Source organism: Mchenga conophoros, linkage group LG23, assembly GCF_057382185.1.
Source record: "Mchenga conophoros isolate Kocher_MC1m ecotype Shallow Benthic linkage group LG23, M_conophoros_male_GT1.1, whole genome shotgun sequence".
Lineage (NCBI taxonomy): Eukaryota > Metazoa > Chordata > Actinopteri > Cichliformes > Cichlidae > Mchenga > Mchenga conophoros.
In genome coordinates this window covers 19,364,953-19,382,150 of record NC_140547.1, presented here as the reverse complement: position 1 = coordinate 19,382,150, position 17,198 = coordinate 19,364,953, and the positions used below count along the sequence as shown (strand labels likewise).

General features: G+C 38.6%; 1 protein-coding gene and 1 long non-coding RNA gene across 4 annotated transcripts; one reads left to right on the top strand and one right to left on the bottom strand.

Annotated features, from left to right (window-relative positions):
• Window positions 1-3,001: 3,001 nt before the first annotated feature.
• Window positions 3,002-11,996, bottom strand: LOC146547083 (uncharacterized). Its single transcript, XM_085265308.1, has 4 exons — window positions 11,591-11,996; window positions 10,447-10,545; window positions 9,487-9,593; window positions 3,002-3,069 (listed from the first exon to the last, which is right to left on the bottom strand). The coding sequence occupies exons 1-4, from the start codon at window positions 11,952-11,954 to the stop codon at window positions 3,031-3,033; spliced, it is 609 nt and encodes a 202-aa protein (XP_085121434.1). The 5' UTR covers window positions 11,955-11,996; the 3' UTR covers window positions 3,002-3,030.
• On the top strand, window positions 5,093-9,283 carry LOC146547084 (uncharacterized). Of its 3 annotated transcripts, XR_014890778.1 has the most exons (5): window positions 5,093-5,446; window positions 6,146-6,211; window positions 6,562-6,717; window positions 7,170-7,262; window positions 7,561-9,283. It is a non-coding gene; the product is annotated as an uncharacterized LOC146547084 (long non-coding RNA). The 3 variants fall into 3 exon arrangements; XR_014890779.1 differs by lacking the exon at window positions 6,146-6,211; XR_014890777.1 differs by having other exon boundaries at window positions 5,093-6,211.
• Window positions 11,997-17,198: the final 5,202 nt, after the last annotated feature.

The following is a 17,198-nucleotide window of genomic DNA, read 5'->3' as shown; positions in this document are numbered from 1 at the left end:
CACTGGTGTCAAGACAACCATCTCACCCTCAACGTCGCAAAGACAAAGGAGTTGATAGTGGACTTCCGGAGGTGCAGAGAAGTACACACCCCCATCACCATCAACGGCGCTGCTGTGGAGAGAGTGAGCAGCTTCCGGTTCCTTGATGTACATCTGGCTGAGGATCTTACGTGGTCAGTACACACAAACAAAACAGTGAAGAAGGCGCAGCAGCGACTCTTCTTTCTCAGGAGACTGAAAAGATTCGGCATGAGCCCCCGCATCCTCAGGACCTTCTATCACTGTGCCATTGAGAGCATCCTCACTGGATGCATCACCACCTGGTATGGCAACAGCACCGCCTACAACCGCAAAGCTCTCCAGCGAGTAGTGCGGTGCCCTGAACGGATAATTGGAGGTGAGCTTCCCTCCCTCCAAGATATCTACAGGAAGCGGTGCCTGAGGAAAGCGGGGAGGATCATCAAGGACTCCAGTCACCCCAGCCATAAACTGTTCAGACTACTTCCCTCAGGAAGGAGGTTCTGCAGCATCCGGTCCCGTACCAGCAGACTGAGAGACAGCTTTTTCCATCAGGCCATCAGACTGCTGAACACGTCATAGACACCTCAGCTTCACTACTGGAACTTCAACATTATGCACTCCATACTGTACAGTAATGCCACTGTTTTGCACATGTCTCAACTCTGTATATTTTTATATATTTTATTTATTGTTTACTCTATTTAATTTGTAAAATATGTGTACACACACACACACACACGTAGAAAAACATTTAGTATACACATTCAGAAATTTTTTAATTTTTTTTGCATATACTATTATATATTGTACATATATTTATTAGTTTCAGATTTAGCCATTCGTATATTTTGCCTGTTTATGTAATTGTATTTTGCACAACTCTGTTGCTTGTGAAGCTCGCACACAAGAATTTCACTCGCATGTGCTGTACCAATGTACCTGCACATGTGATGTGACAATAAAAAAAAGTGATTTGATTTGATTTATATATATATATATATAATGAATATAATAATAATAATAATAATAATAATAATAATAATAATGGATTGGATTTATATAGTGCTTTTCAAGGCACCCAAAGCACTTTACAATGCCACTATTCATTCACTCTCACATTCACACACTGGTGGAGGCAAGCTACAGTTGTAGCCACAGCTGCCCTGGGGCAGACTGACAGAAGCCAGGCTGCCATATTGCGCCATCGGCCCCTCTGGCCAACACCAGTTGTAATGAAATCACAATTCCAAGTTAAGTTGCATAATTATCAAGGTGGAGGTTGACTGTTTTTTAAATGAGATATTTTTTCTGTTACTTTTAGCTAGAGCATCGTATTTCTATATTTCTAAAGTTTTAAAATAAATGTTTAGGCGTACAAAGTTTAATATTTACATCCAAATGAATCCAGTATGATATGGAAACACTTAAAAAAAAACATTAACAAACTAGAAATAACTGTTTATTTTGTAAAGACCAACATTATAAAAACCACTGTACTAGGCTGTAACTAGAACATGATGAATTGAATGCAGGCACAAAAAGGATTCAAAATACAACATAACCTTAACAAAAAGAAGAAGAAGAACAACAATAATGAACTTTATTATTATTATTATTATTATTATTATTATTATTATTATTATTATATGCGTGCAAAATCTTTGAAACCTACCTGAGACCAATGTGGAAAGTTTCCACAAACAGATTACTGCCATTTTTATGCCACAGAAGTAAAGCCTGCAGTCCTCTGCTGTCAAGTTTTTAATCATGAATTTGTTTCCCAGGATTGAAAATTTGGTTTCAAAATCAGGAGTGCAGTAGGTAGAGCTTGCTGAGAATAACAACCAATACCTGCTCTGAACTGACTGTGGATCTCCATGTACCAGTGTGTGTCTGATGTCTGATTGGAGCTGGTTAGAGTGACATTGGTCCCCAGCTCTCCTCTGACCTCGGTCACCTTCTCGGCCTGTGCACAGAGCAGAAGCACCAACAGGATCATCCACAGGAGAACCATGATCAGCTTCAGCATCCACAACAAGACGGAGTCGTCTGAAAGCAGCTCAGCTCTGATGGACTCTGACGTCCTCTACACTTCCTGTCTGAAATGCTGACTTCAGCCTATATGACACCTGATAAAATACCACAAGTATCAAGTACCTTAAAGGAAGTCCAAGCTCAGCTCTGATGGTAGAGAAGCGCTCTACACTTCCTTTTTCAAAATTCAAATATGTTTACAACAAGCAAACAAAAAAAACTCCACCACACAAATACCAAGAAATTAAGAAAGTGTACGATGATGAATCCTAATGAACAGCACAAGCAGCAGCACTTTCATTAGAAAAATGGTTGTACATCTTTCTGACAGTGAATGTCATACCTGTCGAGGAAATACTGACTAACGGTTACAAAAAATACATGAAGCAGCTGTAGTAGAGGTAATAGGAGTCTAAATAATAACATTTTAGACAGATCTTCAAGCTGTTTCTAAACTTCTAGTGTGTTTACAGTAAAACAAAAGTCAAACCAAAGAGGAAATATATATAAATGTGATACCTTTGCCACTCAAAAACATCAGGAATACTTTGGTGTGTGGTTTGTGACTGGCATGTCTATGTGACCAAAGGCTGTGTTAATTATATTATGTATAAAATAAAACAAAAAGAACTTTGACCAGAACTACAACTTTATTGGATTGGAGAAAAAACAAACAAGAAAAACCCCAAAAGAGTGTAAAGCGTCTGATACTGTAACAGTGCAACAAATCTAACTCCATGTTACACTATTTGTAATGAATGAAGACTACATCTCCTACTACAAATACATAGAATCATGGTTATAAATGCAGCTATTAACATTACTGCCCCTGTTAAATGATGAATTTGAGGTTTTCCATCCTAACCAGACTAGATGGTATTTTCTAACGATACCATGAAAACATAAAGGCTAGTCAACAACAACTGCACAGAAAATAACTACGATACAACGGTTGATGAAGGATGAAGTCATCTTTCAGTGATGTCTTGTTGGTTGGGAGTGGACTGCCCTACCCTGAAAGGAAACAAATATTTAGTACAGGGAAGTACCAGTATTATGGAAGTATTTTTGATAGTAGTAGTAGATTAGAATACTAGAGTGATACTGTTTGTTGCATTAGTAGGTACTGTTATTGGATAATTAACCCTTTAAGACCTACCATAGAACCAAGTCCGCCAGAGCTTATATTATATTTTTACCTGCTGTGGAGCCATTTTTGGGAGCATTTCAAGTTGCTATACATCAATACAACCATTATAGCCCAGATTTTAATAATATGTATTCATTAAGTGCATAGTAATTACATAAATTGCAAAAAAGTGCAATAAACTACAAAAAAAATTGAAAATCGTTTTTGTTTTTTAACATATATTTCTAGTTAGAGAAATTTAAGAGGCTTATCCCTCAAAACTGTAAATACAAAAAAGTTGCACAAAATAGTTTCCCACCACAGGAAATTTATTTTGAGTGTCTTCATATTTTTATTTTTGAAATACACCAATTTTTATACACTGCAGGAAATCAGGCTTAGCCTTCAACTTCAACCAGTTATTCTTATTATTAACCCAAAGGTTTTGTGGTTTGTTCAGACAGAAATTCCCGAAGCTAAGCTGTGCTGCCATGCTCCTTTTACAGGAGTTGTTCAACCCTTCTAAACAAGCCATCCTTGTTGAAACATTTTTGTTTGTTTATATTTGTTACGGCCCTAGCAGGAAATTGACCTCTTGTGGGTGTGTCCTGGCATCTCTCCTGCCTTAGGTGCCACCCGTTTTGTACAGCTGATGCTAATCAGCTATTAAGAATACTTAAGGCCAGAGAAAGGTGAGCTCTAGTGTCAGGGCCTTGGTGGTATTGTAGCTAGTGAGCTGTGTGTGGTGGTTGCTTCTGCTCTGTGGAGAGGGGTCTGTTTTGGTGACTAAACCTTTTTGGACCTTTTAGTTTAGTGACCAACCCCTGGATTTTGATGTTTTCTTTCGTTAAAATATTATAACAGCTTTTCCATCTCTTGTGGTTTAATTACAATAGAAACATTAATGAAACCTTTTAATCTGGCAATTCTGCCTCCCTGTATCCTTTTTTTCAACCCGGACACTTTTTTATTGCTTTACCACATCGCTTGGACAGTTTAGGTGAACATACCAGTTTGTTTAGTCATATTTTTCACAAGCCTTTACACACAAAGAAACACACACAAAAGTAGTACCTAATAGCAAAAGCTAATAGTACAATAGTATAGTTGTGAAAAGTAGAATTATAAAAAGTATCAAATAAAAAATGTTAGAAAACTTAAATGAAATAATCTTCTCAACACAGCCTCTGATTGGTAGCTACAGGCTGACCTGGGTAAACAGCTAAAGTTCCCTCAGAACATTGTAAAAACATCACTCCGGCCAGACTTGATAATTATTTCTGAGGCCTCAAAACAGCTGATTATGCTGGAACTCACAGTGCCCTGGGAAGAGCGGATCGAGGAGGCCAATGAAAGGAAACGAGGAAAGTACCAGGAACTAGTGCAAGAGTGCAGGGGAAGGGGCTGGAAGACTTTCTATGAGCCCATAGAAGTGGGTTGTAGGGGCTTTGCAGGACGATCACTCTGCAAAGTCCTAGGCCGGCTGGGCATGGCTGGGGCAACCAAGAAGAGGGCCATCCAGGCTGTGAGTGAAGCGGCAGAGAAAGCCACAAGGTGGCTGTGGATTAAGAGGGCTGGTCCGTGGGTACGCAAGTCGGGACCTGATCACCCCCGGCTGGGTCGCCTGGGCGAGGGTGTATGATGTTGTGAGACCCGAAACACCTGATGACCCCAGGATACATCACTGAAGATGCGTACCAGTGCATCCAGGAGATGTGTCTTTATAGTTTGTTTGTTTGTTTTTTATCATTCTAATTTTTTAAAGACAAAATAATCGTGTTTTCATTTTGTGATTATATCTCAGTGCAGGTTAATAACTGTGAATGGGACTAAAAACATTCATTCAGTTTACATTGTAGTTTCTAGTTTTTGAAGCCATACCTTTCAAATTATGAGTCTTGTTAGTACACTCAAAAAAATGAATGAGGTGGATTGTTCAGTGTATATTAATTATTTATTTTCATTTTACTTAAAATATATGTTTTTGTTAAGTTAACATATGTTTTTCTAATCAAGTCTACGTAATTGTGTCTATTATTCAACGTACATAATACTAATGTGTTACTTGATCGCATAACATTTAAGTTAAGTCAATGAGGATCGATATACCTTGTATATCCACAAGGTGGCAGTAATGCAAAAACAGTTGTAATGAAACCGCGCAGAACAAGAAGGTTTCACGGCTTGTGCCTGCTCATGCGCAAGACTTCAAATTTAACTGAAAAAGGCTGTTTTGGCGCCAAGCTGCTGTTTCTTTGAGAGGTAAGACCACTTTTTTCTTTGACTATGTTGTGTAGTATCTATATGTCCAGCATGGTTATATTTTGCGTTTGTCTTACAAGACATGTTATATCGTTTGCGTGTGCTTGTTTTACATTAGTTTTACTGGGTCCTGGACATGCTTATTTTGTGGACTGTGTAAGAAACATTTTTATTGTTTTTTGTTTTATTAAGGGATTAGCTACAGGGGTTCATGGGGTTATTCTTTCAAGGGGTTATTTTTCCATTTGCTTTCTTGGGATTCCTTTTCTGTAATCCGAGAGTCGGAAATATCGAATAGGATAGCAAGGATAGCATAAAGTGACATTTAAAATCCAAAAAGTCAAGGGCGAAAGCCACTGTGACACCATTGTTCTGCTCTATCAGTAATCTGTATGATGTAAAAATGGTCTGTAAATACAGCATGTTTCCTAGCGGAGTTATACATATCAATGTAGTTATAAATTACAGTTTGTGAAAGTACACACTTAATTTTTTTAATAAAATTATTCAAGACATATGAGTGGACAGACAATGGAGGACGACAGACCTGGTGATAATTGCTTCTATAGAAAGTTAGCACATGGCAGTGTCAATCTCTTGCTTTTCTTCTGAGTAGTATTTTATTTAGTTGTAATTCAAACAATAATTTGCTTCTTGAAATTAAGTAATGAATTTCTTGTTTTACTTTATAAATCTCAGATCCTGCCTTTACCTGCTCCCTCCTATACTGATGTGGTGTATGTGGTACTGCTGAGCTTGTATGTGGTATGTGAACTGTTATACTTTTAAAAACAAAACTGTTTTATAAGTTAAGTTTTCTTTTGTGACCCATCCCATGCCCCTGTTATTTCGTCTCCACATCTGAACCATGGTAAAGGTTGCAGTTCAAGGGCCTGAGGCATGAAATTCTTTTCAGATCAGCTGTGATCAATATTTTTTGGAACTTGATAAATAACAATAAAAGCTGTAATGGCTCCATTAGCATTTTGTGTAAATGTTTGTGTTAAAATTATAGCTTTAATGAGGTCTTACTACATTAGTTTTAGTTTGTATATGTGTACATATAGTATGTATATTTACAGTACAGTATGTTGTGTTTGTTGACATATTTTCAGGTGGAAGCAGAATATGTGAGGATTACTACTGCTGCACATGTTCCAAGGCTTTTTACACAACTTGACCAATACACTGACCAGCTCATAAAAGTCTTCAAGAAAAAAGGAGGCGTTGCAGGGAAGAAAATTAGACAAACTTTGGCCCCAGCCACACAGGTGCGTTATTCTGTTGGTAGCAAAATATTATGGCTAATAAGATCATTTTCAAATTTAAACAGCTAGTGTATGGTAGCTGCACAGTGCACTTACATTTATATTAAGCAAGACAAAGTTTGGTACTCAAAACGTTGGAAAATTTAAATTACCTAAACATATGTAAAATCTGATCCCTTGATTTAGGTTAAACCAGAAGTGAATGTTTTTATGTTATGTTTTGAATGCAAAAAAGATGATGTATTAGTTTGTCTTTACCTCCATTATGGACATATATAATGTGGTGGAAACCCTTCCCAACAGGTTAACTATTCATGTCCATGTGATGATTAGTTGGTCTTGTGTACATGTCTATCTGTGCAGTGGCTATGTCATTCATTTTGCGTATAATGTGAGTTTCTGTCATCCTAAAGTATTTCTGTTTTCTCTTCCTGTATCTCTGCCACTCTCTACAGAAGGAAACCATTGAAAAGGGGAGGGAGTGTGTCCTCAGGGCACTACCTTTTTACCTGAATGAAGACCCAAGCATCCTCTTCAAAGAATAATTGGTTGGTAATTTTAGTTTTGGTTTAATACAGATAAAAAACTAATTTTGAATAACTAATGTTGTTGCATGTTGTAATGTTGTTGTTGTTGTAATTTGCATGGAACCTGTTTAAATGTTTTGGGAAATCTTCTTGTATACCCAAACTATTTATATTTATCGTTGAATCTGTAGTCTGAAATAGTGGCGCACTGGGGTGCATGTTCCTAATATTGTGTTTACGTCATTAAAGGGTAGCTTTGGCCCTTTTTCTTTCTTTTTTTTAAAACTGGATGCCATTTTTCTATGTTTTTGTGTCTAAGCTACAGCTGTTCAGAGGGAGCTGGAACAAATTACCCTTGCTATCTTTACCATCGAAAGAGCTGATGCCAGCACTCCTCCAGCCGATGTGGGTATAACCATCTAGTGTGTCCTGCATGACCTGGAAGACCTGGCCTCTGCATGTGCACTCTTAATGGGTGGGATATATGCACTGAATCTCAGTTAACCTCAAGACTGAAAGCTAAGAGACAATCAAAAGTATTGAGATTTAAAGGATTTAATTGAGAGATGATACTGCACCAGAAATGTTGAAGGGTGGTGTGTATATTAGCGTTCAAGGCATATTGTTATGAGGTGGAAATATGTTCATATTCAGTTTGTGTTACATTGTGTGCATTGTAAAGGTAATTGCAATACATACTAAAAATAAGGGTAAGTTAGGAGGTTGATCTGATATCCCCGTGTTGGTGTTGTTCCCAGATCATCATACTAAATGTTGTTCCAGGATCAACATTGCAAGTGACCAATCAGAATGTTGTGACGTCATACTTTTGCGACTTCGGGAAAAACCAGCGTAAAACAAAAAACTGTACTTAAGCTGCGTGAAACCGCCTCTGTCCGCCGATCAACTGACCCTAACCCTAACCCTTTAATAAACAGTAAGCAGAATTGATATTGTCCTTGCAACATTGGAATTTCATAAATGCACAAATGGCTTGGAATAGAATAACGTCACAACAATGTGATTGGTCACTTGCAATGTTGAACCTGGAACAACATTTTCATGATGGTCTGGGAACAACACCAACACGAGGATATCAGATCATCCAAGTTGGGAATGCAGGATGAATGTATATTTTGTGGACTTTTAAAGACGAACAATTGTTTCCATGTTAAAATGTTTACATCTGAAGTTTTTTGCCCAAACACTGGTAAAATAAATGTTGACAGTGGCAAGTGTTAAATGGTTACTGCTGTGCTGTTGCAAAAAAACTGAACGCTGACAAGCTGTTTTATTGTTAGACCATAATCTTGGCATGTTTTGTTAAAGTTTTATTTGGGATGGTGATGTAATTTTCTTTGATTGCTAATATCAGTGGACTATTTATTATTATTATTATTATTATTATTATTGTTGTTGTTGTTGTTGTTGTTGTTACATAATTTTTTTTTTTTTAAATTGTGGCTGTTGAGGTGGACACTTCACTTTGCATTGTTAAAGGAAAGCACTTCATTGGCATTGTGTTACTGGACTGACCCTAAGCAATCATTGCAAATAGCAACTTTGCTATCCATTTTAGACACTAAAAGAAAAAAAACACTCACAGACCTTACTAGCATCACATGTGCATAACTCAAGTGTCATCTTATCAATGTGTTATGTGATCTTCAATGCGTTTTTTTTTTTTTTTCTTCTATTTCTGGTAGCTACAGACATTTAATTTAAAGTCTTGATGTTGCATCTGTCTACATACTGTTAATTACTAACCCTAATGAGCTGTTGTGTTTTATTTTGGACTGGGTTTACACAAATGCTGACTGAATGTGTTGGCAATAAAATAAATTTTAAAAAATAAGTTGGATGTACTTAATTCATTTGTGTGGAACCTGTTGACAAAATAGATTTATGTAAAACTAATTAATAAAGCACAAGGTGGCTGAAAATATAATATTTGAATTAATCTAACTTAAATTTAACATTTTACTGCCACAAATAAGAAATGTGTTGAAGTAACTAATCTAAACTATCTAACCTGAAAATATATCATCTATGTTCATAAAACATAACTTGATTTAGTTAGTCTTAAATATGTCTTGTTAATCTTAAGTAGTTTTTTTAAATTAGATGAACTAAAGATTTTTGCTTTAAACTAACATAATTCAATTTCGTGGAACCTGTTGACAAAATAATTTTAATTAAAGTCAACGTTTCATTTTTTTGAGTGTAATAGCAGTGGTTTAATTACCTTCACATCCTGCAGCGGCTCTGGTACATCATAGATGTGAAGTGAGATATCATCCCTCTGGTTGCTGTAGCTTTTCCTCTTCAAGCACAGCAATATACAAGAAAAAGCTGCCAACAGAGCACTGAGTTACTTCATCTTTCATTCAGCCCAAATGTTCAATGAGCTTTTATTTAATTAGATTCATTAAAAAATAACAGCCTTTAAGGCTAGCTGTGGTGACCAGGATAACTTATCTAGGTCATGGTCTAGCGTTTAGTGAATTTTTAGAGTTTTCTGGGTTTTTGTTTTTGTTTTTTCCATTCTGTAAGTGTTCTCTGTGTTCCCCTTGTGTTCATGCCATTTACATTGATGGTCCCTTGTCTCATGTCTTAAGTGTGAACCCTTCCAGCTGTGCTCTCCTCTTGTGTCCCATGCATTTTAACCCTGTGTTTTTCTCTGTCAGTTTCATGTCCTCCCCTCATGCTATGTGTGTCTCTTCTCCTGTGCTTCCTCAGGTCGCCGTGTGCTTCCTCAGGTCGCCATCTGTAGTTTCCCCATGTTTTGTTATTAGTTCCAGTTTCTAGGTTTTGGTTTAGTTTTGTAAGGTTTTTTGTGCAAGTTGCTACTGCAATAAAGCAGCCTCTCTACGTTTATGAAGTCAGTAGTGTGCAAAAAAACTATAGTAGTTTTCAGGGCCTTTGATCACAGGAAATGATTAAGCTAGGTGGTATCTGCTGTATATACATGTAAATGTGTTAATAATGTCTTTTAAATGGTTTTTGGATGATTATTTTCAAAGTGGTTTGAAATAAGATATCTCCCTCTGCTGTTACTGCAGCTTCTGCATGCGTGTGTCCATTTCAGGTTTTGGAGAGGCCAAGTGTGAAATGGACACAGTGGACCGGTATGTCTATTACACGCTTTGCCATGATATTGGGTTGGACCACAAAATCTACTAAAATTGTAAAATAACAGACTCACTGATTATTAGAACAATGAAGGCGACAACTGACATAGATATGGTGATCAACAGACTGAAAAAGCAGTTGTTTTGTGGGTTGTTGGTAGGCCGAGCGACATCTGGAAAGGACAGAAAGGACAAAGATAAGTTAAGAAGCATTTATAAGTAGCATGGTGGCACTGGTTAAAGCACTCTTATGCAGGCCAATGTAAACAAAAAAACAAGCCTTTTATTTCAAGCTTGTGCAAAATCTTATAAAAGAAAGAAAGCAAACTGGGAGAAGGCAAATTGAAAATTGATAACGAAACACACAGGGAGGAGAAAGAAGTGCTACAACCGACGAAAGGCAAGGTCAAGCTTACAAGTATCTAAACACATGAAGGTAAACAGTGTAGTCGGATTGGGAGGGTAATGGGTCACAGGCAGCGAAGGAGGTGAAACAAAGCAAGGTCTAAATCGCTACCAAACCGAAACAGGAATTGAGAAACACGAAACAGGAAACTCATATACTCATTTAAAAACAGGAGTATGGCTCATGTGATTAGGCAGATGATCAATAGTGGGTCTGTGACCCTCATAAGGGACAATTCGCAATAGTCTCAGAAATCTGGGACTCTGTCCCAATTAGTCGTAGAACTGATTAAACTTCTCAGATAAGACATGAGACGTCTTTAAGAAACGCAAAGAAGTCCAGTCGCTTTTCTTTCCAAGCTCCTTGGTTTGCAGGAGCAAGTCTTAACAACACACCAGTTTTCCTAAACCAAAACAAGTAGTTTTTGGTAGCTAAATATTTAGTGTGTGTGTGTGTGTGTGTGTGTGTGTGTGTGTGTGTGTGTGTGTGTGTGGGTGGTCACAAATTTGAAAACTTACCACATGAACTCATTTCCTTTGTGTTCATAATAGCACTTAGTAATGCCTATTAAGGTCAGACTTAAAAACAAACGTTTGCATGTAATAATCTTGTACTATCACAAGACAGTATAAGAAGTCGTCCTAAAATTCCTCAACTCTCAAGTTATAATAAAAAAAGTAGATGGTTTCCGACAGTAACATAAACTACTTACTCGTGTATTTAAGATGCTGTCAGCCATTTGAAAATGTGTATTGAGGCCTAAACACTCACTAATCCAACAGCAATAATCAGAAATAAACTCTTGTACTTACCTGAGACGAGGTGGAAAGTGTCCACAAACTGAGTGCTGCCTCCTCTCTTGATGCCACAGAAGTAAAGCCTGCAGTCCTCTGCTGTCAAGTTTTTAATCACGAGTTTGTTTTGCAGGATTGAAAATTTAGTTTCAAAATCAGGAGAGCAGTAGGTAGAGTCTGCTGAGGAAAAACTGCGGCTGATACATGCTCTGAACTGACTGTGGATCTCCATGTACCAGTGGATCTCTGATGTCTGATTGGAGCAGGTTAGAGTGACATCAGTCCCCAGCTCGTCTCTGACCTCGGTCACGTTCTCGGCCTCTGCACAGAGCAGAAGCACCAACAGGATCATCCACAGGAGAACCATGATCAGCTTCAGCATCCACAACAAGACGGAGTCGTCTGAAAGCAGCTCAGCTCTGATGGACTCTGACACAGAAGTGCTCTACACTTCCTACTTGACATGGTGACTTTGGGCAGTGGCATGTCTGATAAAGAAAACCCACAAACACCTTACATCTCTCACAGGATGTTAAACTTTATCGCCTCTGGCTAGCACTTTGCCCTTTGGGTTAAAAGAGACTTTAAATTTAAACAGGTTGTAACAGGTTCTAACAGCTTCCTTCTGCTGTTCTGGTTTAATAACAAGAGCAAGGCTATTTTATTTTCAATATATCTGTGCAAGAAATGAACCAACAAATCATAAAACCATCCTAATAGATTTCAGCTTCTTATTACTGCTGTGAAGAAGAAACGCTCAGTGCATCGTGGAAATCCCACAGTAGCCTGGGCCTATTGCAGAGTAGGGGAGGGTTCAGGGTCACCTGATCCAGCCTTACATGCTATAGATCCATATAAAAAGGAACGTTTTAAGCCTATCTTTAATAGGTGTTTGTCTCCTCTATCCAAACTGTAAACTGCTAGTGAGAAAGAAAAGTGTGAAGAACACTGAAGGGTCCTTAATCACCAGAAACGATTAACACTTTCCTGTGACTATTTTCCTGCTTGAAATCCAATATCTCCCTCTGCTGGTACTGATGTTACCAGTACCAGCAGTACCAGCAGATTACTGTAACTTCAGCATGTGTGTGTATTTGATGTTTTGTGGAGGCTAACCTTGAAATGCACATGGTAGATTGGTATGTCTGGTACACCTCTTGCCCTGATACTGATTTGAATAAACATTTAATCAGAAGTTCACTGGGGGTCAATTCTTGACTCGTCAATTTTTTCATTGCTCTAAATTGATACTGTCAAGAAGAATCAAAATAAAGCCTGCCACTCTAATGCAGAAGATACACAGTTGTATTCATATTTGCTGATCCAAACAGTCAGAGAGATTCATATTAATCATCCCTGTCTCAGAAGCACAGTGAGCAAGTCAGGAATCTTGGCCTTATTTTGGTCAAAGATCTGGATTTTTACAAAAAACATCAACAAAGTTACCAGAACTGTTTTCTATAATGTAAAAGTCTGATCTGACAAGGGCTCTGAGAAATTGGGAAAACTGTGATGCTCTATTTCAGGATTCAGCAGCAGCAGCAGTATGTGTAGGCACTAAGAAAGAGCTTCCACAAACATGGAAATCTGACCATATTACTCCAGCTGTCTGCTGACCTGAGTCCACACATCTACTCATACACTTAGAAACAGACTCAAAACCCTTTAGTTATCATAGGCTTATGTAGAATAAGGAGGGGATGTTTTTCTCATCATCATTCATTATTTTAATATGGCATTATTAGTTCATCAGAAGTATATAACCAGCTTTGCATTAAACATAAATTGAAGTTTTTGACCCTATATTATCCTTTGCATTACAGTGATGGTGATAACTTTAGTTTGATTTTTTCCTTACAGGTACCAGAATAATAACATGATTTTCCATTGCAGATGTAACCATGATCATTCCATACACATTGCAGTTTGTTGCTTATTCTAGAGTTGTGCTCAAGTTAATTAAAGGTTAAAAGCTACAGCCAGCGCGAGTCTGGCTGATCTATGGAGGGCAAAGGCTTTGAGCTTGGAAGGCCGCACGCGCTTACGCAGCACTTATAAGATGTTATTCTTGGTGATTTTGTGCTTAGTCATGTTCTAATATGTTTTAAGTAGAAGTAGCTGATCCAGCAATATTCATTTAATATTATATGCTTGATTTGGAGCAATACACACTGATGGTCTTAATAAATGAAAGAGTCCTTGTAGCTGCCATGTTGTGTCTTACCAGGGTACAGACATAATAGCTGTCTGCTTTTGTGCGCGCATGTGTGTGTGTGTGTATGCTAATTTGTATTGCTTTTACTTCTTTGTTTTTTATTTACAGTGAGACACTGTGGACCTACAGTGGGGCAAAAAAGTATTTAGTCAGCCACCGATTGTGCAAGTTCCCCCACTTAAAATGATGACAGAGGTCAGTAATTTGCACCAGAGGTACACTTCAACTGTGAGAGACAGAATGTGAAAAAAAAATCCATGAATTCACATGGTAGGATTTTTAAAGAATTTATTCGTAAATCAGGGTGGAAAATAAGTATTCGGTCACCTCAAACATGGAAAATCTCTGGCTCTCACAGACCTGTAACGTCTTCTGTAAGAAGCTTTTCTGTCCCCCACTCGTTACCTGTATGAATGGCACCTGTTTGAACTCATCATCTGTATAAAAGACACCTGTCCACAGCCTCAAACAGTCAGACTCCAAACTCCGCCATGGCCAAGACCAAAGAGCTTTCGAAGGACACCAGGAAAAGTATTGTAGACCTGCACCAGACTGGGAAGAGTGAATCTACAATAGGCAAGCAGCTTGGTGTGAAAAAATCAACTGTGGGAGCAATCATCAGAAAATGGAAGACATACAAGACCACTGATAATCTCCCACGATCTGGGGCTCCACGCAAGATCTCATCCCGTGGGGTCAAAATGATCATGAGAACGGTGAGCAAAGATCCCAGAACCACACGGGGGGACCTGGTGAATGACCTGCAGAGAGCTGGGACCAAAGTAACAAAGGTCACCATCAGTAACACACTACAACGGCAGGGAATCAAATCCCGCAGTGCCAGACGTGTTCCGCTGCTGAAGCCAGTGCATGTCCAGGCCCGTCTGAAGTTTGCCAGAGAGCACATGGATGATACAGCAGAGGATTGGGAGAATGTCATATGGTCAGATGAAACCAAAGTAGAACTTTTTGGTATAAACTCAACTCGTCGTGTTTGGAGGAAGAAGAATACTGAGTTGCATCCCAAGAACACCATACCTACTGTGAAGCATGGGGGTGGAAACATCATGCTATGGGGCTGTTTTTCTGCCAAGGGGACAGGACGACTGATCCGTGTTAAGGACAGAATGAATGGGGCCATGTATCGTGAGATTTTGAGCCAAAACCTCCTTCCATCAGTGAGAACTTTGAAGATGAAACGAGGCTGGGTCTTCCAACATGACAATGATCCAAAACACACCGCCCGGGCAACAAAGGAGTGGCTCCGTAAGAAGCATTTGAAAGTCCTGGAGTGGCCTAGCCGGTCTCCAGACCTCAACCCCATAGAAAATCTGTGGCGGGAGTTGAAAGTCCGTGTTGCTCGGCGACAGCCCCGAAACATCACTGCTCTCGAGAAGATCTGCATGGAGGAATGGGCCAAAATACCAGCTACTGTGTGTGCAAACCTGGTAAAGACCTATAGTAAATGTTTGACCTCTGTTATTGCCAACAAAGGTTATGTTACAAAGTATTGAGTTGTATTTTTGTTATTGACCAAATACTTATTTTCCACCCTGATTTATGAATAAATTCTTTACAAATCCTACCATGTGGATTCATGGATTTTTTTTTTCACATTCTGTCTCTCACAGTTGAAGTGTACCTCTGGTGCAAATTACTGACCTCTGTCATCATTTTAGGTGGGGGAACTTGCACAATCGGTGGCTGACTAAATACTTTTTTGCCCCACTGTATATAGTTTCTTATGTTTTCATCTCTTGGTGCACACATTACATGTAATGGAATTTGCTCTGTAAATAAATTTGGCATGTGCATTTTTTTGGTTGGTTTAAACTTGGTTTAGCTGATATAAAGGGTTAATGGAGAGAATTTTGTAAAGGAGCTACGGTGCATCGCTATCCAGTGCAGATGTACTCAGCAGGAGAACTCAAGACAAGACTGCTCAATGAAGTTCCACCATTAATTAATGCTTCAATCATAAATACTATATCTATTAAGGGGCTATGTGCCACGGTAGTTAAAGCTGGCAATAATTAAATAATTTCTTAAAATGCCATCACTTTGAAACAGCCATCTTGGCCAATTACAGGCCAATCTTTAACCTTACTTTCATCTCAAAATGTCTTGAAAGAGTAGTTATAAAACTGCTTACTGAGTTCTAATCAGGTTTCAGAGCTCATCACAGTACACAAACAGCTTTAGTGAAGGTTAACAACTAGTGGCAAGCCATCGCTGTCCCTCGTTGCTTTGGAGAAGCTCAGGGGGAAGAGATGGAGGAAGGTGTAAGGTCTTTGGTACAGGACTTGCGCTTGAAGGACAGACCGCCTGATTTTTGAAAAATGTCTCTCTTTTTGGGGGGAATCTAGACCAAAATGTGTGGTCCGAGAAAAAAAATCACATTTCTATACATTTAACTATAGTTTTTATTTGAAAATGTAATATTGAGTCCAATTGTTATGTGATCTGACACTTCAAGTAATGTAAAGAGTACCATAATACTGCTACAAAATAAAACACAAGCGTGCACCCTTTGGTACTACCAGTGGCATGCAATAACCTTTATAGGAAGTAAAAGAAGAAATGAGGAACAAACTTTTACATGAAAGAAAGCAAGAGAAACATGAAAGCTTGCTGCACTCCTTCCTTGGCTGACAAACTGTAAAATCTGTCACTTCTCTAGTGATCACCTTAAAATTTGCCACTAGCAGACAATGTCAATGACAGGGCACTGGGTCTGACTACCCAGTGTTTGTGTTTTTTGGGTTTAGTTATACTTTTTAAGTTTTGTATTATACAGTTCCTGGTTTCTAAGTTTCTGTTCTCAGTGTTTTATGCCCAGGCTTAGTTTTGTCTCTATGTCTTTCCTGTGTCCTGGGTATTGTTACTTTTGTCTCTGTGCTTCATGTCCCCACTGTTCCCACTGTCTGTCATGTTTCTATGTCTCAGTATCACGTCCACGTCTATCTGTCATGCTTCCTGTGTTACTTTGCTACTCCAGTGTTCAGTGTTTTTGAGTTTTGCTTTTCCCCTGTCTCATCACATCAATTAGTCCCACATGTGTGCTTCCTGTTCCCCATCCTCTCGTTAGCCGGCCTGTGTATGTTAGTCCTCAGTCTTCCCCTGCTTGTTGTCATGTCTGTAACCTTTGTGGGCATCCTCTTTGCTGTGTGTTTTTTCCTCCGTGCTCCTCGTAGTTTTCTAGCTCTCTGTTTCCCAGTTTAGTTCCTTAGTGTCCAAGTTTAATTGTGTTTTGATTTAAGTTCATATTTCTAGTTCCTTGCTTTTGGTTTTCTTTCCTGTATGTGTGAAGAGTCATTTACAGCCAACATAAAGCTGCCTCTTTCAGTTCACCCTTTTTTTATCAGTCCTACATCCTGCCTGCTACACTGCAAATCCATGACAGTCAAAAGG